Below are 27,872 nucleotides of genomic sequence, written 5' to 3'. Positions count from 1 at the left end.
AGACTCCTTCCTTTCACACCGAATTCAATCTTCCTTAATTTTAATTACTACTTACTAATACTGCACAACATTAAATATAAATGTTGTAAAAGCCTTTAGCCTTCTTACAGGGCTTTGTCATCAATAAAATATTTACAAATTACTTTTTTTCTAATCCTCAAAGAAAAAAAAGTGTGCAGCAGGTATTATCATCAGCAGGTATTGAGAAGAAGCAAGCCCAGGGCCACACGTTCTACCATGTCAGCTTTCTAAGCCCAAGTTCCATATTTTCTTTACTATATTATTGGCTTTCATACTGTAGTTGTGAGTACATTGTTATTCAATGTCATATTTAAGTGAATATATTTTAATAATGTGCCTTGATGGTCAAGTATGTAAGAGCCATTTACTAAAAGAATCTAATATTTTTTGAGATGTCTGTAATGATTACAATTATTACCGGATGAAAAGTGACAAGGAAATAGAATGTTAGTAAAACTGTTATCATACCAAAACATCTTTGTCTTAAATTCTGCAATGTAACATTTAACAACAAAGACACATGGGTGATTTAAGGATATGTGAGCATCAAAGGGCAAGAAAAGGCCATCCTACTCTCTTTAACTCTGGTAAGGCCTCAGCTGCTGATATAGTTCAGAGCATCCTATTACCAGAGAGACATAAATCAGAAGGAGTTCAGCTAGGAGCAATAAAACAGATTAGCGTCTGGAAGGGCTGACTTTAAAGAAAGTTTTGAAAGAATTAAATCCAGGTAGTCTATAAGGCTGGTGCCCACACCAAAGACAAGTTATTTTGAAGGTATGCATCTTTCGAAATATACAAGTATCACTGTAAATATATGTGGAGTATTTAGAAAAAGAAAGCTTAGGAAAATTTGGCAGGCAGAAAGACTAAAGATAGGAGAACTCAGTCCCTGGAGCATGGTAAAAACTACACTCCTATAGTGTTTAGTGGCCAGGCTGCGGGGGGAGAAGAGTTCGTCTGAGATGATCCTATGTTGGCACAGAAGTGGAAGGACAACGTGAGTAGACTTTTCTATTCTTGTGGTTTGAGGGTTGTTTTTAGTTTTTGTTTTTAACTCTGTGAAGTTTTTCAGGTACAGCCATCTGTCAATTCCTTTTCTCCTCATGATGCCCACTTTCCCTTTTTATAAAGGTAAGTAAACTGTATTCTTCACTTCTAGGAAAATCCACTGTGTTCAATGAAGGGTTGGCAGAATTTTAAGAGCAAGGTTTGATGAAAAAATCTTTTTTTTTTTTCCTCCCAGCAATTTCTGGAGCTCTTACAAGTTTTTCCACAAACAAAGAGGAAATATTTTAATGAGCTTGAACAGAAACTATCTCACCAGGGAAGACATTAATATATCTGTCTCCTGTCTGATGCCAGAGCTGACAGTGACTCGGAGAGCTGAGACCCTGGGTCACATCAGCACCAAAGCTGCTGTTGAGACTCTTTTTCACCTTTCAGTGTCTCATGCTGACGGACAACAGAATCCACATTAATTCACATTTTATAGCAGTGACCTTTGAAAAGATGGATTCTTAAACACCTTCACTTTTGGGCAAGTTGAGTAAGTTTTAGTAATGCTTCAAATGTAACAAACTGTAATCTTGCCCTTTGTCTACTCTGGCACTCGCGTGTGTGTGTGCACACACACAAACACACACACACATACACACACACTCATTCATCGGAGTCCCAAAATCACAAAGATATCTCCTTGTTCAGGTGATTTATAAGAACATGTTATAATAAAATCCAAAAGACTCTGAAAACCTGTGCCCAGTTCTTTAAAATAATACTAACCCTGTGAGAAAGAACATCAGAGAGGAAGAGATCCCCCGAAGAAGAGACACTAGGGGCTCTTTGGCCACCTTTAGCAGCATGGGTGACTGAAGATGCTACATGTCCACCTCTCTCTGAAAGAAATTGTACCTCTCTGGTCACACTGAAAATCACAGACATTAACACCAAACCTTTTATAGAATGTTTTTAAATATAATTTTCATTTATTTATAATAAAAATAAAATCATTCAAATTTAATATGATTGGCCTGGCATGTAGGAATAGAATTTGAACTTTCAAAGCCTTTGCAAAACTTAATTCATCTGGTTCTGGCTGTAAAGAAAGCTGATATCTGCAATGCCACTGTATATGTTTGCAGATTAGGCAGTCCAAAGAAGGAAGAAACCATTGCAAAGATTTCCAAACTTTCCTCAACAGTGGACCAATCTAAAAGGTGTTAGGCCATTAAATTTTAAAATAAGATTCAAAAAAGACTAAATCTCTGTCTCCTCTTCCAGGAAAACAAGACAAACAAAAGGTACATGTGCCTAGAATTTTAAGAATGAAGTGTGTCTGGCCCTTTAATAAATTGTGAACCTGGCTGAATTTTCTTTAAAAAAAAAAAAAAGCCCTCAAACCTTAAGAGACCACCACCCAACACAAAAGCAGAGAGTCTGGTCTGGACAACCTGGGGGGCTCAGGAGTCACCTCAGGAGTCTCACACTCGCAGTGAACCCTAGCCTCCTGCTTCTAGTTTTCAGGGGAACTTCAAACAGGCTCTGCTCCAAGTCTGACACACACACACACACACACACACACACACACACACACACACACCACACACACACACACACACACACACACACACACACACACACACACACACACACACGGCTTGATCCCACCCCCAAGTTCCTCCAACACTCAAAATCGGGACCAAATTTCTCACCATCCTCATAGTTTTTGAGATAGTAATCCGGGCCCGGGCCCCCGCGGCTTTTCGCCGGATTTCTCAGGTTCTGGAACTGCAGGAAATCCGTCCTTTTGCCCCCGAAGCGCAGAAAGGCTGGCGAGAGTCCCCGGGCCAGGGTCACCAGACGCTTGGAGCTGCAGGGGTAGAGAAAGAGAGAGGAAAGGATCCCGGGAGAAGGCTAGAGGGTACCGGTCAGGGAGCAAGGCCCCTTCTCACTCCCTGCAGGAGACCTGGCGGGAGATTTATTATCTAAATCGGACAGCTTGCAGTCTGAGGCGGCAGCCCGCTGCTCCGCAGCGTTTCCCTTATACTGGTTCTGCCGCTTGCTTTACCCTCAGCCTCCGGATTCCTTGAGGCTGTTCTTCCTGACCCAGGCTGTCCACAGCTGGGCCCTCCCACCGACACCTGGATGCCCTAAGAACCAGTTTCTATAGGACTGAGGATACATTCTTTTTCGTGTGTAGGGGTTGAGGCACTTGTGCGGCGAACTTGGGGCAAAGGCGCAATTGGCTGTCTTCTGCCACTACCAGGAAAGCGCTTCTGGCACAGACACGCAAGGAACGGACCGCCAGCCTCTGACTGTTGCCAAACTTCCAAGCTGAAGCCGGCGTTGCCTCCGTGGCCCCAGGGGCATAATAGCCTCCAAAATGGTGAAACTTGGCCTACTTTCTCTAAACCCAGGCAAACCACTTAAGGTCAAGAAGATTTTTTTATGCCAAAACTGGTTTTCCGTTTCTATTACATTGTAACTGAGTGCTTCCCAAATTTTCAGACAGAGGGGTTCCCAGAGTAAATGCTTGCCTTTCAAGGAACACCCCCACCCAGTCCCCGTCATAAAATACAAACAAGCAAACAAACAAAAAACTGTGTCTTTTTGGCACTTAAAGTAATTCAGCCTGATTTCAGGGAAAAGAGCATTTTCCCAACACACACACACACACACACACACACACACACACAACTCTTGGCCCAGTTAGACTACATCCTTCTTTTTCCTTACAGTTTAGTAGCGCTGGGTCCAAAAGAAAAAAAAAAAGAGGCTGGCGAATTTTGGGATTTATACATCGGGAAATTTTGGAGTACCAGACAATAGCATTTGGATCTATTCAATTTCAGGATTTCCATCAATAGGTTTTTAAAAGCCAAAGACTGCTACTCTGGGAAGTAATTGGGAACCAGCCCTGCTGATGCTGTTAAAGCTGAGGAAATCAGCTGTTGAATTGAGAGCCTGGTCTATACATTGTTAACGCTTTGCTAATTCAGGACGTGATAATCCAAATCAAACTGGTGACGTTAAAGAGTATCAAAAAAGGAGGTGCATTCAAAGGGCACAGAAATAAACGAAAACTCCACTTTCAGATACTTTGGGGGGGGAGACACATGTCTACCCTGAGAGTTCCGACGGTCGGTTTGGCTGAGCTCTCCAGGACCGAGTTGCAGGGCGGGCAGAGTTTAGGCATCGCGTGGGCCGGCTGAGCGCAGAAGGGACATCCGCGCTCGTGCGGCCCCAGGGAAACGCGGCATTTCCAACCTTCCGGATAAAGCCTGTACAGCCAATGCAAATGCGCCCCGCCACGGCTTCTTCCCCGAAAAGCTGCCTTCCAGAATTTTTCTGCAGCAGGCAAATATTTAGCGCCAACAAGCTGACTTTTTTTTTTTAAGGAGGAGGAGGAAGAAGAAGAAACTCGGAGGAGTCCGCGCAGCTGGAGCAGTGCAATGCAAGTGGGGCGTGCATGTAGGAAAACCCCTTTTGCACCCCACATTTGGATGAATTCAGAGAAGCGTTCTACTGCACAGAAATGCTTTCAAGGATGAAACCCGGTAGTGCAGCGCTGTTCCCGCCCTCTGAACAACTGTACTCTCTGGAACCCCCGAAACGGCCTCACATTGGTGGTGGTGACCTCCGAGTCTTTGGAGGACGTAGAAGCAGCGCTCCGCTCAGCGTCTACAGCTACCTGCTGCATCTGCAGACCTGAGGCTGAGCGCTAAGGGGCGGGTGCATCCGGGAAAGCAAAACTCGAATTTCTCTGAGTGAAAAATGCTCACTAAAGATGAGTATCGGACGCAGCCTCGGATCTGGAATGGGATGGAGAGCACTTAGGCTCTTTGGAAGAGCCCAAACTGAGGCTCCAGCTTGGAGGGAATTTTCAAAAACTTAACACTTGGAGATTCAATATTGCAGAGGTTTTTTCTCCCTTTTTCCTTTTGTATTTTTTCCCTTTTTTTTTTTTTAATTATTTTTTCTCCAATGCCTTCCTCCCTGCAACTGTCCCTGACCGAAAGAGATCGCGGTTGCTCAACTGCCATAAAAGTAACAACCAGGGAAGAGGGTTGACCCAATTAGAGAGCCAGGGAGTCTCAACCTCCGGGTTTGCTAATCCGCCACTGCCGGGTTCGGGTTCAAAACCCCCAACGCGCCCCCCCCCGGGTTTCTAGGACCTTTATGGATCGCATATGATATACACTACCACCCGAACAACGATTATTCCCCCACTGTAAAGAAAAACTAAACTATGCAGTTAGGAAGGAAAACTCAAAGAGGAGGGCAGAGGGGGAAGGGCTCCATCTATAAAAAGTGTCTTACAAAGTCAAGTCTGTTAATGACAGCAGAGGATACAAAATTTAAAAAAAAAATTAACTCCAGTCCAACTTGCTCACCGCTTAGGACTCTCCTTAAATTGGTTTTCTGTCTGGGAGTGAGAACCGATGAAACCATCTTTCCTTTTCCGTGGCAAATTCCACTTTCACGCAGTCTCCCCACTGAACACGCAGACACATGCACACTGCTTCTCTCTCACACAACCCTCCTCTGGGGTCTTTGTTGCTCCAGATCTTCCCTTTTGTAACTTCCCTGGACCTCTTGTTTCTTTTTCAGAAGGGGAGACTAATTGTGGATATATGTAAGCACAACATTTTTTCAGTCATAACTGATAAGTTTCTGAAATGCCTTCTGCATTGCAAACATGTGCATCTTAATAGAAAACATTGCTTTTCTCAATCACTAGTTACAGCCTCACAGCAAATATTCCAGGAGGGGGGAAACCTCCTTTTTTTCTCTTTGAAAGACAGATCGGTCTGCTGCTGCTTCTGCTGCTGCTGCTGCTGTTGCTGCTGCTGCTGTTGCTGCTGCTGCTTCTGCTGCTGCTGCTGCTGTACCTCCTCCTCTTCTCCTCCTCCTCCTTCTTCATATTTCTTCTTCCTCCACTTTTTCTTCCCCCTTTGGAGCAGGGGATAGTAAGAGAATGGGGGTGGGGGGACTTAAGTTTTTAAATGATCCATCGAAGCCCCTGCCTTACCTTAAGAAATCGAGCCAGCCATCATGAATGATGGAAGGATCCAGCTGCAGAGAGAGGAAGTTCTCATTGACTGTCCTGACTGGGTTCTTGGTGCTCACATCAAGTAGAATCAGGGTCTTTTCCTTCAGACCTGTAGCTCTGTCTACAGGCAAGGGTCTCCTGTCTCCAGCATGGAAGGAGAGGGAGAGATGGAGCAACAGAGCCAAGAAGAGAGCCACCAGGGCTAGGCACGAGGGGGGCCAGGAGCTGCTGGAGGACATGGCTTCAGGGAAAGCACAGAGCACCCTCATTAAATCCCCCTGATTTAAACTTCTCTCCCTACTGGGTCTCGATGGTGACTAATTGTCCTTATCTAAAGTGTGTGTCTATCTGACCCCCTCCTCTTCCCCCCCCCCCCTTATTCTCTTTCGCCCTCGCTCACTCGCTCTTGCTCGCTTGCTCGCATTTTTTTTTCCAGTGTTTTGGTGCTGGTGGAGCGAACTCACGCCCCTAGCCAGCCTTCTCAGCAACTCGTGCCAAGAGTACTGTTCACCAGCACCGCCCCTTTAAGAGATTTGACTGCAGACATTTTTTAACTTTTTAAAGGTAAGGGGTGGGGGGAGGGGGAAAGGGGAGGGGTGGCCGTTGTGCCCTACTGATTTAACCCTCTAGGGTCAGGAAGCGGCCAGGGGGATGAACCGGTACTGAGGTACCATCTTGGGTAAGAGTTTGTTTTCACTTCTCCCCAGGAGGCTGTCAGCCCTGAACTACTTGCACATCATCCACTGTGTGTCTTCCTTTTTGGGTTGAAGCAGTAAACAGTCAGGGTTGTTTAAGCTGTAAAGGGCCTTGTGATGGCAACTATAATGTTTGCCAAGGTACAGAAAGCAAAGGAGAGTCTGTGCCTAGATGTGCAGTCCTCTGAGCCTCACAAGGCAGCCACACTGACACATTTCTCCTGAAAAGAATGGAAGACCAAGGTGTGGGAGAGGGTACAGATGCCCAGGTCAAGGAGATTCCTAATCAGCAGAGTCAAGAAAGTCAGTGTGCTCCAAGGCCCTGCTGCTTATGTGTAAGGGTGGGCCTTGAGCATCCCATATATACTGTTGCCATTGGCAACCCATTGACTTCACTTGGATGGTCAAGGCACTCTGTGCATTTGAGCCACTCCTTGACCAACAATCCTCAGACTTACCCCACGCCTGCACAGGGGAGTATGTCTTTCTGGTGCAGAAAGGGGCTGTAGACTTTTCAAATCCAGCCCCTGGTTAAGATTACAGTGTGCCTGCTTGTGATTCCTGGATACAAATCAGCCTCTATTCTTTGTATTCCCATCCTCAGTAGTTCACAGACTATTCAGAGTCTCATCTTAGCACGGGGAGTCGGGGAGTAAAAATCCAATCCAGACACAATCTGAAGCAGTCACACCTGGGCCCCACTTTCACCTTCTTTCTGGGATATAACAAAACCCTCTACTTTGGCAGATAAAGAGAGCTACTTTATGAAAAATGGGTACATGAGAACATCCCAAGGCATTCTTTGGTTTAAAAAAAAAATGATGACACTTGAATTCAGAACAGTTTCCCCATTCCCCCAGGGTGGATGCAGTGGGTAGTATCAGAGCTCAGAAAACACTGTAAAATTTCATTTTCCTTCATTCAGTCAGAAAGGATTAACAAAGCTAGATAGGACTAGACTAGATCACCTTTATCTAACATTCCCTGAGGATTCTCTGCCAATCTAAGCAACCAGAAAATGTGGGAGTTATGCTGCATTAAACTGGGAAGTACTATGAGACCCCTCTAAAGATATAACTACATAAAATGGAGCCAATAGAGAAACCCCAAATGAGATCACTTAGAGATGGTTTCTAAAACTAAGATAAAACATGAATTAAATATTGGCTCTAGCCTTAATACCTGCTTCCTTTAGTTCCTTAAATTTTCTAATACCTTTATGTCCTTAAAGATATGTTTATGTTCCTGGGGTTAGGATAAGCCAGGTATAAGTTCCAATACAAACTACTATAATTTTTAAAAGAGTACTGATGCTCCCTAGAAATGGTGACAACTTGGGGATCAAAGACTTCTCTGTATCCCTGGACTCAGGTATTTAGTGAGAACTCAAGAAATATCTAGGGTACACAGTAGTAGTAAGCCAGATCCTGTTCAACACACTGAAATCATATGCTGATCTCAAGAATAATTTTATTTATTTGTCATAGTAAATTGTATTTTGGGTATCTGTTAACTGATTTGTTTCCCTGGTTATTAACAGCTTTATGGCCATCTCCTTCAGGGAGTGCTTATTTTGAAAAGCTATTAGTTCATTTACTATATTCAGAATTAAAATAAACTATATCGTTCAGGACAGCCAAGGCTACACAGAGAAACCCTGTCTCAAAATTTAGATAGACAGATAGATAGACAGACAGACAGATCGATAGAAATGATATCTTCTTAACAGAAAGCCAAATTTTCCAAAGACCAAAATATCCTTTGGCTTACAAGTAATTGAACTTTTAGAGCCCCATTAATTAGGGCCATTGTTAAATTGTTTCAAAGAAATAAAACATACCCATTAGATGTCTATAAGTAATATATCTTTCAAAAGTATTCATTCAATTAAGGCATACTGAATATATTGAGAATCTGCTAAATTGTGAATTTTGGCAATTTTATTGATGATTGTTCTGTAATGCTTTGGTAGACTGGTTACTTTAACTAGTATTTAATGTTAAGTGTTTACACAAAAATCTGTATGCAGTAGTAAAACCAAAACCAACAAAACAAACTTACTTAATTGCTGGTGCACACCTTATCCAGCCTACCCAGTGAAATTCAATAGTTCTATCTAGCCTTAGGACACCATGAAAATTAATCAATTGGGTAATATTGTAAAGACGCCCAGGTAGCCTTGGCTGACTCCCAGATGATCTGATCTGGGGGCCTTTGACCTATCTTGCTACAAATTTCCAGAGCTACTCTTTGTATTAACCTTTCTTGCTATCATAGCTTTCATCTTGCTTCTCAATTACCCTTAAACAACATGTTGTGTATAGTTCCTTACTAATCTATGTTACACTTCTAGCATATTTTCTCTGTGCTGGGTGACAACAATCTCCATGTCATTTCTTAGATTATAATTCCCTGTAAAATAACAATTGAACTGTCAAAAACGATTAACTATTAGAAACTAATGCACTGATTTCCATCCTACTTTCATTTCTCTTGCTGTGACAAAATACCTAAACAAAAAGCAACTTAATGGTTTTAAAGGGTTTATTTTAAAGGGCTTAGTTGCTAACTCCAACTTGCAGTCTATCGTTACAGAGAAGTTAAGGCTGAAAGCATCTAGTCATATCATATCCACCGTCAAGACCAGAGAAAAGGAATAAATGTCCACTTAACTGCTCAGCTTGCTTTCTCCAGTCTTCTATATAAGAATTCAAGACCCACCCCCAGGAAACGGAACAGTGCTGCTCACTTTTAGGCCAGGTCTTCCCACATCCATTCATATGTCCAGACAAACCCTCAGGACAAGCTAGTCCAGAAACTCCTCTTTGAGGCTCTCTTCCCAGTTGATTCCTGATGACTTCAACTTGACGATTAAAACTAAACATCACAATGTCCCCTTCAGAACACTGATTCCCTACTGGATAGTCTGTATGGTTTTCTTTTAATATCTAGAAGATTAAGTTCACAAAACTATAAGAAAACTTGAAGATTAGCCATTTCATAATTTCTAGCATTTTGGATTCTGAAATAAACATTAGTCAATGGAAAGAACGGACATGTATCTGCCATTTTATTTTTACTAGAAAAGACCTCTCTAAAATAGTCTACCAACTGCTTACTAAGATTACATTCCAAAACAATATCTTATCATAAGAAAAACTGAAACATATCAAAAAGCAGGTATTTGAACTGGAAAAATTAAGCTTTGTGAAAATCACCACATTTTCACTTTTACCATTTTATCCCAGAAAAATAGAAATATGCCAGCAAGTAGCATGGTACTAGGAGTGGGGACTGAAACTAATATTTCCTGTTTTGTTGCATAGATATTCCTACACGATTTATATTACTTTAATGATTGCCACCTTGACTACATGATTTTCCCTCACTTTTCCTGTGCTTTTTTTCTTAATTTCAGCCTGTCACAAACTCATACACACCACCTCCTCTCCCTCTAAATAAAGACAGTTATCTCTATACCTAGTTCCTTTTTATGAAAATGTTATGCCTAGCCTGTCTAATATCAAGAAAAAAATCATTTCTATCATGAGCAGGAAGGGGAAACATAAGGACTTAGCAATCTACTCACTATTGCACTGTCAGTGCTTGTGTACTTGTGAACAGTGACCATTGTTTGTTGACATTACAGGGACAATGTACAGTGCTCACGGCTACACACAGGTTATCTTGTTACCCTTGCATGACTCTGAAAGACAGCAAAATTCCTTACTAGAAAGGAAAAGGGGGGGGAGGAAGAGGAAAGAAAGGGGGGAGGGAGGGAGGGAGAGAGAGAATAAACGATAGGCAATTTTTCATGCACATAACCAATAAATGGCAACACACCAAGGGACACTTCCCCCTTAAAGCCTGTTTTTTGTGTTCTTTTCACCATACTCTATTTACTAGGGTATAATGGGATGGGGGAATCCTTGAACAAGGAGTTGCAAGACCTACATTTAAATTCCTAAATTTGCTGAGTCTGGCTTTGTGATACTGAGAATATTTTTAACTATTTGAACACTCAGCCATCTAGAATGTAAAATTAACATAATATCCATAAATGCATCAGTAATTGAATTGAAGTGCTTTGTAAATTCTAATTTATGATTGTGCTACTAGTTTCCAGTTTTTATTTTCTGTCTTCCGCACTTCTCATAAATATAACTGATGACAAGGGTAAGAATAGTATGTATAAATATAAACATGTATTTATATGATACATACAAATGTCTTAGTAATAACCTTAAAATAAAAGACCAAGTCTAGCCGGGCAGTGGTGGTGCACGCCTTTAATCCTAGCACTTGGGAGGCAGAGGCAGGTGGATCACTGTAAGTTGGAGGCCAGCCTGGTCTACAAAGAGAGTCCAGGACAGCCAAGGCTACACAGAGAAACCCTGTCTCAAAAAATCAAAAAACAAACAAACAAACAAACAAACAAAGAACAAAGAACAACAAAAAAGGCCAAGTCTAGTCTGATGTCAGTAAATACGGCAATAAAGTGCACACTACATATTATAGGCTGTGTAACAGCCTACATCTAAAGAAGGAGTTCTATGTATCTTTTTCAGTTTACCACCAGAAAAGAAAAAGAGCCAGGTAAGAGATGCTAGTTAGAAGTGTCTTATTTCATCCTCAAAGACTGTCTGTCTGTCCTTCCAGACAAGTGGAAATATGCCAGTTACCAAAAGGAGCACTATGGACTAGAGACTAGGACTAATGATATTTCTCACGTTTATGACCAAATTCCACTTATCACATACAATATACATGGAAGGACACTGTACATTTAAAACATCAAAAGATGACAACACTTTATATGAAAAGCTGAAAAAGAAGGCACTGTGACTATGGTTATTCTATATGTCCTGATATGACCTGGGTGGTATTTAACCCAATCACTGTCATCAAGTAACAAACTTATACAGGAAAGAACATATCCATAATAAATAGAGAGTTTAATAAGTTCTGTCTGTGAGTCCTTGACATGTTGAGTATGACAGCTATTTGAAGGACTTTTGTATGTGAAAACTCAAATAGCAGAAAAACTAATTCACATCTTAGCCATGCCCAGTAAGAAGTCTACCTTGTACATTGTAGCCCATTCAGTTCAAAAAAAAAAGTATCATATACTAGAAAAAGCATGGATTTTGGAGTCTTTGATTAAAATATAGATCACAATTTACTATCTCTAACATGGCCTTGTTGGACAAGTCAGTCATTCTTAGTAAGCTCCAAGTCACCCTTACCCGCCTGAGCAAGCACATAAGTATGCCTGTTCCACATGTGTTGTAAGAATTAAACAAAGTATCTTTAGTACTTATAATTTTTCTTCTCCTGGTTGTGTTTCATTGTGGAAATAAGTGTAATTTGCATAGAGGAGGCAGAGGAAAACTAGACATTGAATCTTAATGTTTTGAAATATTACAGTAATAAATAAAAAGTATTATATTTGATTTTATGCTTAGATGACAGGATTTTGTCTCATAATTCATTTAAGAAAATGGGGAGTCAAAAGGTCAAGCTGTGCTTGATGAAAATGAAACAAAAATCTGCTCTTCTGACTGATAACTAAATTATAATTTTGGCATATTTGTTATTAAAAGTACCTGAGAGTTTTAATAGCTAGTGTCCCAGAGGCTCAAATTTAGATTGTCTTTTATTTGTTCTATAGTTTCATTGACTATGTAAGTAGATATAAGATTAGTTACAGATACTTACTTTCCTAGTCAATATTTTTCTTTTTTTCAGACAATATTTAAGCAGTAATGCTGAAGACAATTTCTAAGAAAGTGAAATACACAAACATTATTTGTCTCGATATATCTGACACACTAACCCTGGACATTGAGGAATTGGGCCTATAATAAAACATTTATCTAGAGCAGAATGTTGTTGCTGATCCTCAAAATTTGACTACCTATAATTGCATGTGCTTTGGTTCTCACAATTAATAATGCATTTTTATCCTTTCAAAATACTATAATGTGATTAGTTTTTGATGAGATTTAAACAAATGTTGGCTCAGTACTTAGTTACTCCTCAGTAGCCAAAACTGGATGATAAGACTGTCCTTGCGCATGCATACCTACTTGAGTGCTTTATCTCCGCCTAAAGTAGAATCTACTCCTAATTCTTTGCAGTAGCTGTGTCCCCAAATAAGCAGACCCAAGTTCTGCCTCAATTCATCACAAGTTAAACTCAGCCTCACCAGACTCAACTGTCACCAAAACCAGCAGGTTCTCCTCATCCTTTTGGCCACCTAGAAACACTTCAAGCTAAGGACTCTTAGTTTGTTTAATTTCCACAAGACATTTAAATTTCAAGTTCCTCTTTGACTTAATTAAACCTAGCTAATATAACAAAATAAGTTTTTATGTTGAATTTAAAATAATATTTTCCATGTCAAGCGAAAATGATAAGACCCTAAGATTCTAGGGCAGTGATTATCAGCCCTGGCTGCACACTAAAGTCACCTGAGGAGCTTTCAAACCACTGATTTGGAGTGGAGCTTAAACATAACCCGAATTTCTCACTCTATGATCCTATTTTTTCTGGTTCCAGGAAGAGGGGGCTGTGCGGGAATTAAATGAAAAAGGATTCCACATAATTTGAACCTACTTGATTCAGTTTTCAGATAATTAAGATTCCATATTCCAAGAAATATCTAATATATCTAGCATAAATACATATTGGAACTTACATAAACAGTGAAAGTCCACACAGTGGAGGCCCATCACCAAATGAGGAAAACTATGCATGTTTGTTTTGTGTGCGTGGGCGTGTGTGGTTTTCCTTTTGAGATGAGATATCAATCTTTAGCCCAGAATAACCTGGAGTACACTGTATAGACCAGGTTGGCCTTGAACTTGAAGAGATCATCCTTCCTCAGCCTTCCAAGTGCTAGGGTTATAGCTATGACCCTCCACACCTGACTTTCATTAGCGTTAATAGATTTTAAACCGTTTTAAGGTTTCTTTTTTTTTTTTCACTTGAGAAATGTTTTCACTTCCCATCATCTACTTAGCAAAACTGGAAGTACCACACAACTCTGATTGTTCCATGGAGGGAGGCAGGAGACTTCTTGCTGGTTACTAAGAATATAAACTGACTGAGCCATTCTAGAGGACTACCTGTCAATATTTTGTAAAAAGAAAAAAAATATATATATATATATATATTTACCAACACTCAGCAATACTATACTCATGTAACTCAAAGAAGATTCATAAAGCAATTAGTGTGAGGTCAGACAGTTTAGTATTGAGGAATTGGAAGGACTTAGATACTCATCATCAGAATGGACAAAGGTAGGTAAAATAAGGACAGATGTTAGAAACAATTGTGTACATACAACAGAAACCTTGAATGCTGTAATATGTGAGAAATACAAGAACATATCGTAAATGTGAGTGAAAATTAAATGCACATGTAAAAGAAGTATTTTGAAAGATGATAAAACATCATGGAGCATACATCAAACACATTAGAATTGGGCCTGAAATGTAACTGCTAACAGGAAAACTAAAAAGCTTTGAGTTTACAAAGCTCAGAAATTTTCGTATGCCTTCAAAATAATATTTAACAAATTTTCTGAAAAATGAATAAAAGAAAAAAAATATTTGTTGAGTGACAACTATGGGCCAAGTACTTTGTTCTCTTCCCTTACAAAGATTAAATAAGAACATTCTATTCATTAATCTCATAATTTGTCTGGGAAGACAAATACATAGAGTTTAGTGAAACGTACTGTGGAATACTTAAAGGATTATTAATTATTATTTATTTTATAACTGAGGTCTATTACTTGATATATATGTTATTTTACACCACAATGATGACTGAAATATTTTATACTTTTTATGTGCCCAGCTTGAATTAGTGTGGGTAGATTTATTTGACACAAAGTCATGCTATATAGCCTAGGCTGACCTCAAACTCAGACTGGCCCTGTCTCTGCCTCTCCATGCCGAGGCTATAGGAGTACACCACCACCCCTGGTCTAAGTTCCATTTAACCTGCTTTCTGAGTGGGTCTAGTTAAGGGCTGCTGGCTGCTGCGGAAATGTTACACTGCCATCTGCCGGTAAAAATGCTTCAAATCCTCCATTTACCACACCACTCCCTGCTCCCCACAATCTACTTCACAATTTGTTTGCAAAAATATAAACAAAACCATCATATGTAAGCATCATGTCTAGAGTAGGATGATTGTTAAAACAGTCTAAAAATCATCTATTTAATGTGTCTGGTTTTATAAAGGAGAAATTACAAGCGTTTCTATTTTATTATGGGCTGGGGATTGAACATAGGACATTGAGCAAGCAAAAGCATTTTACCACTGAGTCATATCCCTAGTTTTCTTTTTACTTCTTATTTTAAGACAGAGTCTCACTAAGTGGACAAGCTGTCCTTGAACTCCCTCTGTAGCTTGGGCTTGAACTTGCAATGGTTCTGCCCCCGCCTCCTCAGTAGCTGGGATTACCAACCTAAGCCACAAGTTCTGGTTTAAGATTTCATCTTTTTTAAAGTAGAGGAGCATGGCTATGCATGTAAAGGTGTAGACACACACACACACACACTCACACACACACACACACACACACACACACACACAAACGTTACACACACATTCTTCCACAGCATTTTTTCTCAGATAAACATAAACTCCTTTAAAGGATTTTGAAAGGGATTTATTTTAAAACTTATATAGAGCCAATTTCTAAGTAGAACTCCTTGGAAGTTTGTTTCAGTATAAAAAGAAGCTTTGAGATTAGACCTAAATTCACTTCAGCTATATCATGTATTACAAAGCTTTGAGGGAGATGTTTAGGTTTCCTGTGTCCCCTTTATACATAAAATAGGATTAAAGTTCTTATAATAATTTGTGGGGATATGCAAAAATAAAATACATGTCAGAAAAGTTCAGGGGCTAAACTACCCCCAGATTCTAATGTGCTTTCTAACCTATCCCCCATGTGGCTAAAAACTAGATCTTGTATCATTTTCTTTGATATTTATATTTTAAATATAAATACTGTAACACTAATTCCATAAAAGGCACAGGTAGAATGTAAAATGTGTTTTAATAAACAGTATACTGCATATCTGAGCAGATCCACAGATTCAGCAGCATTAACACAACCTAGATGCTAAATAAAATCCAGTTCCATTATTTCAGAAGACCTTCTAGAATTATACTCCTTTTGGTTAAATATATTTCAATCTTAGCAATTGAGGACATAATCTTTAGCTCCTTAAGATCACAGTAAAACTCACTTTTGTATTCTATATACTACATAACATACAGTCCAGGGGAATAATGAAGGAAGGTATAAGCAATACCAATATGTCATTAGGAGACTAATGTCCCAAAGCCCAAACATAAGTTGACTAGGAAAATACTACAAAGAAGATGAGCGTTCTGAGATCAATAAGCCATTGCAAAATATGGGATAAATGCTCATAAAATGACAACTAGTGCCCACAAATATTTCTGTACAGAAAGACTGAAAGCACAAATAATGAACAAGGATGAGCTTGACAAAAGCAAAATTGGACATGAACTATGAGAACCTTGGTCAAACAGTCTAATCACACACAATGTGCTATTTACATTAGTGAAGAAAAAGCTGTAATCAAACTTATTCAGTGCCTAACATATAAAAGGCATGCTAAAATAAAAACAAGCCATGTCATCAAAGAGAAAAGCTACATATGAAAGAAAGACTGTCCAAGCAAACAAAAACTATTTTTGCCAAAAAATAAAAAAAAACCTCAATCTGAAAATAAACTTTTTATATATGTTGTTCTTTCATCATTTCAGGTAAGACATCTCAGCCATATAACACTTAAACTAAACAACTTTCTTGAACACATATTAAAAACAAAAAGTGAGAAAGCATTTTAACATGTTGCTTCACTTCATCCTTAAAATAATTCTAAAAGATGAGCCCTAATTGTCTCAGTTTTTAAAAGGCATCGGGGGCTAAGCATTGGAGCCATGCTCTAAGTCACTGCAAATCACTGACAAATAAGCAATAGCTTACAGATTCAAAACCAGATCTGTCGCTCCAAAGGCTAGGTTCTTAATCACTGTCAAATTAAACCATGTAACATGTAAGTGGGCTCGTACATTTAGAGTTAGTGAACATCTAAATGAATGTGTATGCATGCCATTCAACATTTTCATTAGCTTTCTTTCCTTAATCTAACTAATACTTGCTTCTACATAATAGTTTTTTGGTTTGGGGTTTGTTGTTGTTGTTGTTGCTGTTGTTGTTTGGGGGGTTTTGTTTGTTCATTTGTTTGCTTTGCTTTTCCAGGCAGGGTTTCTCTGTGTATCCTAGCCGTACCTACAGAGGCTGTAAGCTGCCAGCTGGGGCAGGGAGTAGAGGCCTGGTCTTCTGCTAGAACAAAGTGCTCTTAATCACTGAGCCATCGTCTGACCATCCCTTGGTTTTCTTTATAGATTTTTAACTAATAAATAAATCTATACCAATGATTATGCTCACTCTCCTCAAGCATACTATCATTAGAAAAAAAACCTCAGAAATCTCCTAATTTCATTCTTGTTCATGTACACGTTCATTCAGATTCATTTTCGATCAACTGCTCTCATGCATGTATGCATACGCTGGACAGAGCAGCGGGCATGCTTGAAAAAAGTAAACAAGTTTTATATACCCTGATGTGTGAGTGGTTTCAAGTACCCACGAGAAGCCTGAAGGCAGGTAAAGGCACTTAGCACCAAGCCGAATACCTGAGTTCAATCCTTGGCGCTAACATGGCAGAAGGAGAAAACTAAGTCCCGTAAGTTGTTTTCTAACTTATGTATACACGGGTGACCATTCGCACATACACACAAATCATAAATAAATAAATATACTTTTCCAAAAGTCTAAAGGACATGAACCATTCTATACTTTGTGAACTCACAAAATCAAACAGCTAAACCTTCAACAAATAAAACCCCAAAATATTTTTCAGGAAAAGACTTAAATATAAAAGATGGAGGATGGAGGCATGCTATGAAGCTCAACCTTCTGGGCATGGCAGTGCTATTGCACTCATCACCTATTTGGAGCTTGGTCCTCAGTGTAATGCTACTAGCTTTTAGCAGATCATCATTGCGGGAGCTTGTTACTGGCCCTTCCCAGTGGGATGGCTTCTGGGCTTGCCATGTGTTCTTATGGTTGTACACTGAGGACCAAGCTCCAAACAGATGGACTAATGGTACACACACATACCCAAACCACACCAGAACAATACAAGTATCTTTTTGTAACTTGTATCGCTTAGCAATATAACTATAGTTTAGTAGCTTTATTTTTTAATCTTCATATGAAATAAAGTTTTTTTGCATGTCACAAAAAATTCCTGAGTGAATAAACATAAAGGATACTACTGTCTTACAATCGGAAAATCTTTTCTTTGCAACAAATGGTAAAAATAAGTGATATTTAAGTGATCAGCCCTAAAGAGGGCAAATATTTATACTGCCCTACCTAAAGTTCAGGAAACATCATAGAAGAGAGGGAAAAGAAATCTAAGAGCCAGAAGTCAGAGTGAAATGCTGTCTTCAGAATATGCACAGCCAGTGCTTTCCTGACTTCAGAACAGCTGTGGCTATATTCAGCCAATCCACACAAGAATGAACCTATCAACTCAGGGTCAGGGCGGGGCCCATGGGACCTGCTCCTCCCTGCTAAGCCACTGGTACTGATGGATTCTGAAGAGGGGCAGTCAAATCTTCAGTTGCGGACCTTCTGATGAACCCACTAAGCTTCAATGAATAGTTCCAAAGCCATGGTCACACAGATGATCCTGATTAAATTCAGTAGGTCTCAAAACAACAACAACCAAAAATTAAAAACAAAAACAAAAAACCTGAATGCCTCGAAGGGAATTGTGGTCAGTAATGTTAGACAAGCTGAAAGGGTTGTATTTATGTACTGGGAATATATGCAAAACCCGCTAAGTAAAAAGAGCCCATGTATGTGAGACAGCAAGCAGGGTGACGTGAGGGGCTGGTACAGAAAAGGGAACAGGGGAAACGACACAATTGGGATTTCAAGAATAATAAAAGAATAAATTTGTCCAAAACCTCAACTATATTAGCTGCTATTTGTAATTTAAAATATAATATTCAATAAAAGTAAAACAAACCATTAAAAAAATCATTAAAGGCGAGAATTTAGGCATAAGGAAGTGGGTAGGGTGAGGAGAAAAATAGAAAAGATAGGGGACGACAGTACAAAGATTACATATTTATGAAATTATCAAAGAACAGATTCAATAAACATTTTAAATAGTCTTGAAAGAAACTGATTTTTCAAAATAGAAAAATTAAATATAAAGGCAAAACTAAATAAAAAGAGCATAAAAATATACCAAAATGGGTTTAAGAAAGATTTAACATAAAAACATATTTGGGTACAAGCAAAAATATCAAGTTACTTACAGGGGTGAAAATCAAACTTATCATCAGTTCTCAACACCAATAATTTATTTGGGGCAATAAATAAAACAACAGGCTGGAGCTACCCAATAGCTGAAAATGTAAACCAGGGATTTTACATGAAACCAAAATGATGATGTCCACGTTTAAGGCCAGAGAAAAACTGTTAGGAGATGTAATAACCCAAAGAATGCTCCCAGGAGCCCTTCCAGAAAAAAAAATCTGTTAGAAAACAAACTCCACGTAGCATAAATGACTGATGAGATTTCTATTTAAGAGCTGACTGTAATCATTTACTTATACGTTTACATTTACTTATAGAACTAAGACTAACAATGGTGCCAAGGAGTGGAACACAGGAGACCATAGCCACTGTCTCTAACAATGCAGATCGAGTACCACAAATAAGCACTAAGCCAAGTATGAGAAAGTATACAGTAAGTTTTCTTGATTCACTGGAGTAAAAAAAAATAGTACTTTAAATCAGATGCTGAGAGAGAAGGAGCAACCAAGAAAGGTTGGGCTTCATTTTGATACAGCTTATATTAGAAAGAAAAGAAAAAAGAAAACAAGAGCACAAGCCAACTCCTGTGTCACCTAGGGAAGGCAGTTTTCTTAAATATAGATAGATCTGCTGATTTGACCTTTTTGATGTAAACTTTTACTTAAATATAAAAGAAAAATAATTTTAAAGCATCTCTCAAATTTGAAAGTAAATCAAGGTAATCTAAATATGTGTCCAGGTAGAACTTAACCACACATGGAAAAATTAGAAGTGATTTATATATCAGATTATTACTGTACATCTCTAATGATCCCTATAGAATGTTAGTATTGATTTTGGTATTGTTATTCCTAAACTGTTATATGTATAACATGATTAATAAATCAAATACATTTTATGTGACAGTCTTTTAGTCTATAATATACAGCATTCAGGAGAATTGGAGTTCTCAGTATAGGTAAAGGGAACCATAGTTAGAACAACACATAATATCAAAAATCAAACAAACCTATGAGGCTGAGTAAAAATCTTATAGCTCTGAATCTGAATAAAGAGAAACTCAAACTACATGTGTATGAAAACACCTATGAATATGAAAACACACTAGTTAGTAAGATAATTACAAACACAACTTCTTCTAAAAGTTCAAATGAAATAACCCTGACTGGATAGACAATGTCACTCACAGATAATTAAATGAAAATTGCAGCATAAGGCATGGGATACCTCCCTAAGAGTTACAACTGGGGCTACTGTCGTTGCCCTTGATTACCCTCAATAGGTACGTGGTTACTAAGACCCTGTTGCTGAGCTGTAGAGATGCCTCCCCAATTAAAAGGACTGGCTGCTCCTCCAGAGGACCTGAGTTTGATTCCCAGCACCCCCATAGCAGCTCACTTTCTGTAACTCCAGCTCTGGAGGATCTACAGACACCAAGCACATGCAAGGTACACAAACATATGCACACAAAACACACATAAAATAATAAGAAAAATCTTAAGATCATATTTTAAAGACCCTTTTGCTGAAGACACACACACTTTGACAATAGGACACAGAAAAATAATCTCAAACTGATCAGGAAGTTTCCTGCCTTCTAGCTAACTGTTGTAGTGCCAAAAGGTGCAAGTCAAGCTGCTAGAAGGACAGAGGACATCAGTGGTCTTCTCCATCACTGGACTCTTCCTGCTGCAATATCAACCTGCCAGGCAAGACATACCCACTGGTGCGATAGTCACATGATTGTTATGGGGCAACTAACATCATTCTGATTCTATTTGAGGCCTGCTCCAGAAAAGGGAATTTCACACCAGGTACTTTACCTTTGGTCAAAAGCCTGTGGCTGGGGAGGTCAGATGCCCTAGTGTACAACTTGCCTTTATTTTGACAAATAATCATACTGTCAAATTGCCTTGTAAATATTGATGTCATAGCCATAGTCCTGAGAAGCTCTCAACCTTTGTCAAAAGAGTTTCAGGGAACAATAGTCAATAGAGTTGTGTAACTGGTCAAAATGATAAAATATAAATACGTGTGTGTGTGTGTGTGTGTGTGTGTGTGTGTGTGTGTGTGTATACTCAGTGCTCAGTCTTAAATGGGACTTCTTTATCACACTATTACCGCCACAAGGCTCAGGGACTATCTCAGCACCTCAGCAGAGCAAATGGAAAGAATGGAAGCCAGAGGACAGGGAAAGAGCGCTGTTTACTGTCTTCTAGACACCATATGACTATCACACTCATTAACTCAAAGCAACTGTGGTTATCTGCACAGATCAAGCTAGCCAAAAATTCCAGTAATGCTGGGTAATTTTATGTCAAAATGACACACTAAAGTCAGCTGAGAAAAGGGAACCTCAGTTAAGAAAATGCTTCCATAATAAAGGGCTCTTGGTAAAGCATTTTCTTAACAACTGATGTGGAAGGGCCCAACCCACTGTGGGTGGTACCATCACTGGGCGGGTAGGCCTGGGTTCTATAAGAAAGCAGGTTAAGGAAGGTATGTAGGCCAAGCCAGTAAGCAGCACCCTCTATGACCTGTGCAGTCTTCTGCCTCCAGGTTCCTGGCCTGCTTGAATTCCTGTCCTGATTTCCTTCAGTGGTGGACTACAGAAGCAGAACCCTAAGTCAAATAAACCCTTTACTCCCCAACTTGCTTTTGGTCATGGTGCCTCATCATAGCAATATGGCCCAAACTAAGAAACCAGCATAGATGGGGAAGTTCCTCTCCAGGTTCTACACATTACTGTACAAGTGATACTGGCTGAGGAAGAAAGAATCACTCTTTTTTTACAGTGTAGCCACTGGCAGGTTTCCATGTTCCAGTGAACAATCCCAAGCCCATAGACATCCGGCAGCACTAATGAGCTTAATGGGTTATCAAAAATAGCAAAGAAGCAACCAAGGGCATGAAGGTGAGAGGGGAACGTGTTGGAGGGGCATGGGAGGTGTCGGAAGAGCAAAACGGAAATGGGCGTAAAGAGGGTCATAGTTCACTCTATACATATACAAGATTCTCAAAAATAAAAAATTTTAAAACAAAAATAAAAGAATATACAAAAATTCAGGATTTATTTTAACTTAAGAAAAACAGACTTCCTAATTCCATTCACTGAAATAGCCTAGAACAAAATGACAAGTTTGGTGGGTGTTTTATGTGATTTAATTGTTAAAAACTCCTTACCTTTAAATATGTGACAAAAATCGCTAAGGCTTAGCCCAATGTTGGAAAGTCCAAAAACAGCATTTACTTGTGAGTGAAACTGGAAATAACATAGTGATAGCACAGAATCAAAGTTTAAGTTATCTGACAACATGCTTCTGACAGTAAATGAATGAAAATTCTTTAACAAATAACTCTGGCCTTCACTGACAAAGCCCAAAACCCCTGTTTGTTTTTTTTAATATATTTTATTGATTTATTCATATTACATCTCAGTTCTTATCCCATCCCTTGTATCCTCCCATTCCTCCCTCCCTCCCGCTTTCCCTTACTCCCCTCTCCTATGTCTGTGACTGAGGGGAACCTCCTCCCCCTGTATATGCTCATAGGGTATCAAGTCTCTTCTTGGTAGCCTGCTATCCTTCCTCTGAGTGCCCCCAGGCCTCCCCATCCAGGGGACGTTGTCAAATATGGGGCACTAGAGTTCATGTGAAAGTGAGTCCCCACTCTCCATCAACTGTGGAGAATGTTCTGTCCACTGGCTAGATCTGGGTAGGGGTTCGAAGTTTACTGCACATATTGTCCTTGGCTGGTGCCATAAAACCCCTGTTTATATATCCCAACTTTTTCTTTATTTTTATAATCTTTTCATTACATAATGTTTTTGTAAGCAAAAACTAAGTCATTAAGAATTCCACAAAACTCGCCGGGCATGGTGGCGCACACCTTTAATTCCAGCACTCAGGAGGCAGATGCAGGTGGATCAATGTCAGTTCGAGGCCAACCTGGTCTACAAAGCGAGTCCAGGACAGCCAAAGCTACACAGAGAAACCCTGTCTCAAAAATAAAAATTTAAAAAAAAGAGAATTCCACAAAACTCAGGCTGTTAGGGCTCATATTCATCTCAAATTCATAAATTAAGAAATGCATCCTAAGCCAGGTGGTGGTGGCACACACCTTTTAAATCCCACCACCTAGGAGGCAGAGGCAGGTGGTTCTCTGAGTTTGAGGCCAGCCTGGTCTAAAGAAAAGAAGAGGAGGAGGAAGAGGGAGAAGCTAAAATATTTACAAATAGTCTAGGAAAAAGAAATAAAAAGGAAGACAAAAAAATTCTCAAAACTTTGTTAATCATTGAACTTAAGTGATAGAGGCTGATTATACATTTCTACTTTAAGATCTTATGAAAATAACAAAAGGAGTTTTTAATGTTACACACACACACACACACACACACATACACACACACGATGGCCTTTGAACTCTCTCTTCCTGTCTCTGTTTTTTAGCTCAAATGTAACAATTGACAAATGATAGAGTAAGGAAAATAGAATCAAGACTTTAGGGTTCTAACTAGACACTAAAATTTAGAAAAATTGGGCTCTTTATAACCTCCCTGCCCCCCAACATACATAAACACACACACACACACACACACACACACACACACACACACACACCAGGGTGGGATGGACCCACACATGCAGGTTTTAGATTCATTACCAAAAAAGCAAAGGAGCCATGTCTCCTGAACTTGCTTCATGTAGAAATTTGTTCAAAGTACATATTAAATAGGCAGATGGAGAGAGAGACACATAAATGATCCACTAACAGAACCCACTAAGAAAAAAAAAAAGAACAATACAAGAGAGGAGTTGCTATTATACACCATGGGAACAAAGGAAAAGTCAGGATGCTCTGGGCCACTGAAGTTATATAAATACTTCTGCTATCAGAGACATGACTTTTAAGATACAATCTCAACCAAACTCTTAGAAGATAAAGGCAAACAGATTCTCAGGTCATAGAACCTTCACCATTTGTATAAATGAAAACTAGCCAAATTCCAATTATGGTAAGAAGTCTAGAGAAAGGGGAATGGAAATTAAAAGCTAAGCTTGGAGGTCCTGAACTGTAATTTGTCAATCAATGGAAATGAAAGAAGGCTTTCAACTCCTACTCAGCAGGAATGCATGGCAAGAAACACTTCTTTGAGGCCAGGTGGTGGTTGCACACGCCTTTCATCCCAGTACTGAAAAAGCAGAAGCAGGTGGATCTCTGTAAGTTCAAAACCAGCCTGGTGAACAGTCAGGACAGTCAGCACTACACAGAGAAAGCCTGTCTCAAAAAACAAAAACAAATCCCAAACAAAAACAAAACAAAGCACCTCTTTAAGGCCAAGGGCAAGTTTGAGGCTTTCAGTTTTCCTTTCTGAGATCATTTCTTTTTTTTCTTTTCTTTTTTTTTTTTTAAGGACAGGGTTTCTCTGTGTAACAGCCCTGGCTGTCCTGAACTTGCTTTGTAGACCAGGATGGCCTCGAACTCACAGAGATCTGCCTGCCTCTGCCTCCAAGTGCTGGGATTACAGGTGTGCACCACCATGCCTGGCTCTGAGATCATTTTTTAAGAAGCCAAATACAGATAATAAAATACTTTAACAAGATGTCACTGTAGCTATCTAAAAAGAAACTGTTGCCACCCCAACCCTAAAACACAAATAATTCTCCACAGAATAAGCCAGTAAGCAAGTCTTCACATAGCATAAAAACAAATACAAATGCTCATCTGGGAAATATACTTCACCCACAGCAGATTTAATTATCTCACATGTACAACTTTTGAAACTCTGACAAAAATTCCACAAGAGTGCACTCTTCTAACCCACTGTCTCATGGAAGAATGATCATTTAATATTGGAGCTAGAAAAGACCTAAGAAACAATTTAATTCAATCCTTCATCTGGGATGCTTGTAAGGCCAGAGAGGGAAAAGTCAAATAGTAAGTGACTCAGCTAAATCTAGATCCAGTCTCTCCAAACCTCAGTACTAGTTTTGTCAAAAAAAAAAAAAAAAAGCGTACCATTGTTCACTGAAAGAGCAACAGTGACGGCTCATTTAGCAACTACAGTATCTTCAATGCATCTTAGTCGTTCTCTTTACTATAGCCAAGAACCACTGCAACTATTCCATGTATCACTAAATATCAGTATTTTGTTAGCGTACAAACCCCATGGCAAAGCACTATTGTGTCACGCTTGGGTGCGTGTAGCATTCTGCCTATGCAAAATGTTTCTTAAGAACTTTTTCCTCCAGTCCAAAGACTTCATGATATTGACCCCCATCGTGCATGTGCTTCAAAGAGCCTGTGGGAGGGGGGAGGCATGTAGGGGTAGGGGAGGGGTTTGGGGGTGTGGTGGTGTGGTAGTGGTGGTGGTGTGGTGGGGGGACAGGAGGGGGTGGTGGTGGTAGTGGTGTGGTGGGGGGGGAAGGTGGTCCCTTCTTTTCTATGGTGCCCTCAGACTTTCACAGCCTCATCCAACTTATATTTATAATGGTCTTTAAATATTCCAGAATTTTTTTTAAATCAGTGGTACTTCTTTAAATTTTTGCTTAGAGTGTTGAAAATCAGGGAGCTGGCAAAAGGCTGCTATTAGTAACAATAGACAAGAAACAATATTGAGTTCTATTTTCTACAGAGGTTATTAAAACAGTGACAATGACACAAATACTTAGAGGCAAATTTATTTTTCAAGCCACAGAGGTGCTTTTCAGTTCTTTGGAAGCACCAGGAAGTGACTTGGGTACCAGAAAAATGATTAAAATATACAAATATTATTCTGCCATAATACTGGAAAATATTAATAATTTAAAAAATAATGTAGAAATATCTGCATATAATCATTTATATCTCTACAACTTAGTTAAAATATAAATAGTAAATTATGGTCCTATATTGTCTAGTCATAATCTTTAAATTACCTGGTCAATTGTGAAATAGGACAGAGGAGAAAATGGATAATGACTGCCATCTTGTGGGGATTTACCTAATTACAGGGAAAATATTTAAAACAAAGTGCTGGGAAATTGCTGGAAGTTGATTTACCCTCACTCACATAATATAAATCAATATATATGAATTCATATAATACAAATAATCTACCTCCCAGAGGTAGAAATAGAATAAAGACAACTTACTATGTATGTATTTTGTATTATAAAACCCACATGTAAATATGCATACACATTCGCAACACTCAAGGGATTCAGAGCTATCTGAATCATTTAAAGAAATACATCAGAACAAAAAAGTTTGCTAAGATCCTAAAATAAACTAAATCCTAACTTTAAACAAGTAAAATGTTTGTATTTCTGCAGAGTCTACTGATCTGCATTTTGATAGCAGTATTATAGTAAATCAATTTTGTCAGGATTAAGGTTCCATTTCTTTCTTTCCTATGAGAATAAAATGCCTTACTTAATACTTCTACACTTATTTTTTACCCAAAAGGTAAACAAAGGAAGAAGGTCCTTAGCAGAGACTGAATGCACCCTATTCAGAACAAATATTGTAACCATTACACCTGTCACTTATCTGCAGGGAAAATATTCTAAAGACCTGTCAATAAATACCTAAAACCATTGGCAATATCAAGCTCTATAAATACTCTTTTCTTTATATGTACACATACAAATTTGATATCTTACTAAGCACTTCTAATACAGTACAAAAATACATTTTGAAGTCTGAAATACAAAAGCAAAATCAGAGTAAGTTTCCCTTTCACCCCATAATTTATGTACAGAAGATTCATGCTTACCATACCAGCATCATCATATGGTTTTCTTTCTTTAATAAGTCAAGACATTCACTTACAGGAAGCCTTTATCTAAATTCTACCAATACACTTGGACTTTAGAGGCGTTATTAAGGAAAATAGGGTTACCTAACACAAGCGCTGTTACACCACAGTCAATCTGGCAACTGAGAGCTAGTGGGCACGCAGTCCATGCAGCACAGACGCCACAGACAGAGGATGACTCACACCCTGCATGGGACACCATTAGAATTCACTGTGCTACTCGGAACAGATGCAATTTAAAACATGAACTTGCCACTAAAATTTTCTGCTCAATATTTTCAGACTCAGTTAATCACAAGCAGCAAGACCACAGAAAGCAAGGCCACAGATAAAGAGGACACATTTGTGACAAGCAAGGTAGACAATATTCAGCAAAAAAAAAAAACAAATTAGTTGCACAAATTAGAATACCAAGAATCAAAGAAATCAAAAATAAAACAATCACAAGTTTTATTTTTGACTAATTATAGAAGAGAAAATAAGATACCCAAAATATTAGTGCCCAATAATATAACTAATTTTGACCAAGAATATAATAACATTCATTTTGCATCTGTTTCTTTTTTTTTTTTTCTTTAATTTTTTTGAGACAGACTTCCTCTGTGTAGCTCTGGCTGTCCTGGAACTTACTTTGTAGACCAGGCTGCCCTCAAACTTACAGAGATCTGCCTGCCTCATCCTCGTGAGTGCTGGAATTAAAGGTATGTGCAGCTCCCATCACCACCACCACCAGGCCCTCATCTATTTCTAGTAGACAAATAAAATTATATAATACTAATAGGAGACAAATTGTCAATATATATCAAAGACACTAAATATTCACATTTATTTACCAATTCCCAC

At 39.0% G+C, this 27,872-nt stretch overlaps 1 protein-coding gene across 4 annotated transcripts in view; it reads right to left on the bottom strand.

Moving 5' to 3' along the window:
• The window catches only part of HPSE2 (heparanase 2 (inactive)), a 638,895-nt gene that overhangs the window by 596,890 nt on the left and 14,133 nt on the right, over nucleotides 1–27,872 (bottom strand). For 2 of the 4 annotated variants that reach the window (XM_084754659.1, XM_084754661.1), the window contains exons 1-2: nucleotides 6,056–6,523; nucleotides 2,736–2,893 (exon numbers count right to left, since the gene is read on the bottom strand). The exons of 1 other annotated variant lie outside the window; for it this stretch is intronic. In XM_084754659.1, the coding sequence (XP_084610785.1) occupies nucleotides 2,736–2,893; nucleotides 6,056–6,345 (448 nt within the window). In that variant the 5' untranslated portion in view covers nucleotides 6,346–6,523. Of the gene's footprint in view, nucleotides 1–2,735; nucleotides 2,894–6,055; nucleotides 6,525–27,872 lie in introns of those variants that run through there. One more of the 4 variants, XM_084754660.1, reaches the window with a different exon arrangement.

This window comes from Acomys minous (genome assembly GCF_964271855.1).
Source record: "Acomys minous genome assembly, chromosome: 2".
NCBI classification, from domain to species: domain Eukaryota; kingdom Metazoa; phylum Chordata; class Mammalia; order Rodentia; family Muridae; genus Acomys; species Acomys minous.
Note: the sequence above shows the minus strand (reverse complement) of the source record. Positions and strands in the feature narration are given on the sequence as shown.